A 3,020-nucleotide genomic window follows, 5' to 3' on the forward strand; every position below is an offset into this window, starting at 1 on the left:
CAACCACTACTCTCTGGGTGCGGCCCTCCAGCCAGTTGGTGACCCATTTGACTGTGTAGGTGTCGACACCACAGTCCCCCAGTTTCTTAATGAGAATGGGGTGAGAGACAGTGTCAAAGGCCTTCTGAAAGTCCAGAAAGACCATTTTGCCCACCCCGGGCTTAAGGAGATCATTTACAAAAAGAGAATGTTTAAGTCAATATAGCCTGTGCCAATTTTGATGACTTTTTGCCTTCTTTTCAGTGGTATATTACAGGGCATGGTACCTATTCATGGGTCATAGAGAGTAGTAGCTAATAATGAATATTTTGGTTGTCCTTTGGAAGTGGTTACCCAGTTTACAGCTGAAGCAATTTATTGGTTGCTTGAACAGACATATCAACCCTTGGGGAGGTTCTGCATACCAAAACATCTATCCAAGTCACAACTGAGCATTTTGAATCCACAAGGCATGGCCATTGGCACAAGGCATATCAATTAATTAAATTTTTGTCACTAAATGACACAACTAGTATGATAACAAAAACTAGAGACAGAATTTAAGTAAAAATGTACATCTGCTTACCCTTCAAAACAGAACCATACTTTAAGGCAGCAGCCAGCAAAGCCCTGCCCACAGTAGACTCCATTTCCCAGCAGCCCCTGTCCACATCAGTAATGCTGGTTTCCAAGGAGACCAGGGTTTTCATGGAGACTGGCCTGAGCAGCGCTGGCAGGGCACGCAGCTGGTCAGGGAACTGCTCTGGGGCCAGGGCCAGGATCTTGTGGCGGTGACAATTTGAGCCGGAGTTAGGGCAGAGCCATGATCCGCTGCCTGCACACCCTGAGCAGGAGTGTGCAGGCAGCGGATCACGGCTCTGCCCCAGCTCTGGACCATGCTGGCACCATCACAAAAATCTCAGCTCCGAAGCAGCTCCCCTCCCAGCCCTGCACCCTGCCAGTGTGGCTTGGGCCAGTCTCCATGGACATCCTGGCACTACGCTCCATGGGGGAAAAAAAAAAAAAAAAAAAAAAATCAGCTGCAGTGATGTGGGCAGGGGCTGCTGGGAAATGGAGTCTGGCCACCAGCTAGATCTGCCATTTTGCCCACCCCTGGCTTAAGAAGATCATTTACAAACAAATTTATGATTTAAAAGGACTCTGAATGCAATTAACAGTTTTCAATATTTATTTCTTCCCAGGAAAATGAGTTTAACATACAAAACTAAGCCCTAGCTAAGTCCACTTAGTTATTGCTTTATATAAACAACATGGTAGAATGTGTGGCTGTGTATTTCTCTGCCAAAATGCATTTAATTATCTATAAAAAAAAAAAATGCAGGATGCAAATCCAGAGAAGAATTCTATTTACAAGGGTATAGCTAAGCCAAACAAGCAAACAGTCAAAAGTACAACCAATTAAGACTGTAAAGAAGCTACTTAAAGTATTTCAAAGGTTACCTAACATTAGCATGCCTTATGAATGGATCTGAGGGGGTCAACCAGAAAAAAAAACAGTAGCTACATTCTGAAGCAGTAAATTTACTGAAAAAAAAAAAAAAAAAAAAAAAAAAAATCATAGATTACTTACTAGAGCAAGGCAAACTAAAGTAAATTTACTCTGCTTGAAAGATTAAGTTTCCATGAACTTTATCTTTAAAAAGACAACTCTCCCTTTCTTCCTTAGGTATGCTGATTAAGGTTTTCACTATACATATTCCCTACAATCGAAGGAAGGGCAGGGTGAAAAAACATGACTATTTAAATATACAAGACTGGAATCTAATTTCCTTTAATACATAGAGTTCAAATATAAGGTACAGAAAAAGGAGGAGAGTTGGAACAGAGGTGCAGATTACATTTCTTTGCTAGAATTGGAGCAGGTGTACTTAAGGAGGAGGATCACCCACAAGGAGAAGCAGCTGGTGTAACACTGCCTCTCTTTCCTGAGTGATATCATTGTGCGAAGGTAGTTTGTATTTTATGACTGAACACCACAAAATGCTTCCTGGGTGATGCAATGAATCAATATAACATTTCCCAAGCAAATCTGGCCCACCTCCTGCCAGCTGGTCTCCTACCTGGCAGTTTTAGGACCTCTGGCAGAAAATCACTTACAGGTATCACGCCTCATGGTGTACGCTCACCTTGGCTGGGCTTTCTATTACCAGGAGCCAATGGCAGAAACCATTAAATCAGGAGACTTACTATAATGCAACACCTTACCTCTAACTCAGCATAGTAACATTCAGCTTTTTACAAACAGATTAACATTTGACAGTTTAAATATCCTCAGATTGACTGATAAACGTGATGATTTGAAAAGACCAGAAAACCCTGACATATGCAGCTTAATGACAGCATTTATATTTGCCTTTTTTCACATCACAAAAAAAATGTAACTCCTCAAATCATGCACCAATACCTGGCTGTTGTCCCAAAAGCACCTCTGTGGGCTAGCCCAGAGGTGCAGTTTGCACTACTCACACAGGAGAACTATTGGGCTTGGAATGAAGCAATTTCTTGCTCCCCATGTAGGATCACAGTGACGCAAAGGCTGTGAATACACTTACCCCCTGGAAGGGAGGGATTACCTCATGTCTCCCAAAAGCAGTTCCTCCAGCTGAGCAAGGAAGTACTGCTGCCAAACTCCAAAGGGAGTCCCCTTCTCTTCAGCCTGACGGATGGTAGCAGTGACGCATTCCTCGGAGGGAACGTTGTGAAGGGGAAAACCATTTAATCCTCAGGCTCCAAAAAAGGGTGTACCTGCATAGTCGAGTATTCCCTCTAGAGTTGGGGAAATGCTCATTTCACATTAATTATAAAAATATAGGCTAACTTAAGTGTCTCATTGTTTTGGAAGTTATGATTGTCGTCATTAGAAAGCAAGCATAAAGGCATCATAGGATTTTCATTACACCCCATGAACTGGGCAAGTGGGGAAGGAGAAGTAGCGAAGGAAAAATATACTCAGTTACCACCAGTTTGACTATAAAAGTTATTTATTGCTAAGTATATGAAATATATAATGGCACTAGTAG

General features: G+C 42.2%; 1 protein-coding gene across 9 annotated transcripts in view; it reads right to left on the reverse strand.

Moving 5' to 3' along the window:
* Positions 1-3,020, reverse strand: part of ANAPC10 (anaphase promoting complex subunit 10) — an 86,631-nt gene that overhangs the window by 51,909 nt on the left and 31,702 nt on the right. For 2 of the 9 annotated variants that reach the window (XM_019522154.1, XM_019522155.1), the window contains exon 5: positions 2,553-2,695. The exons of 6 other annotated variants lie outside the window; for them this stretch is intronic. In XM_019522154.1, coding sequence (XP_019377699.1) covers positions 2,570-2,695 — 126 coding nt within the window. In that variant the 3' untranslated portion in view covers positions 2,553-2,569. The remainder of the gene's footprint in view (positions 1-2,552; positions 2,696-3,020) is intronic. One more of the 9 variants, XM_019522153.1, reaches the window with a different exon arrangement.

Source organism: Gavialis gangeticus, unplaced genomic scaffold (assembly GCF_001723915.1).
Source record: "Gavialis gangeticus isolate Ggan-Ray unplaced genomic scaffold, GavGan_comp1, whole genome shotgun sequence".
Lineage (NCBI taxonomy): Eukaryota > Metazoa > Chordata > Crocodylia > Gavialidae > Gavialis > Gavialis gangeticus.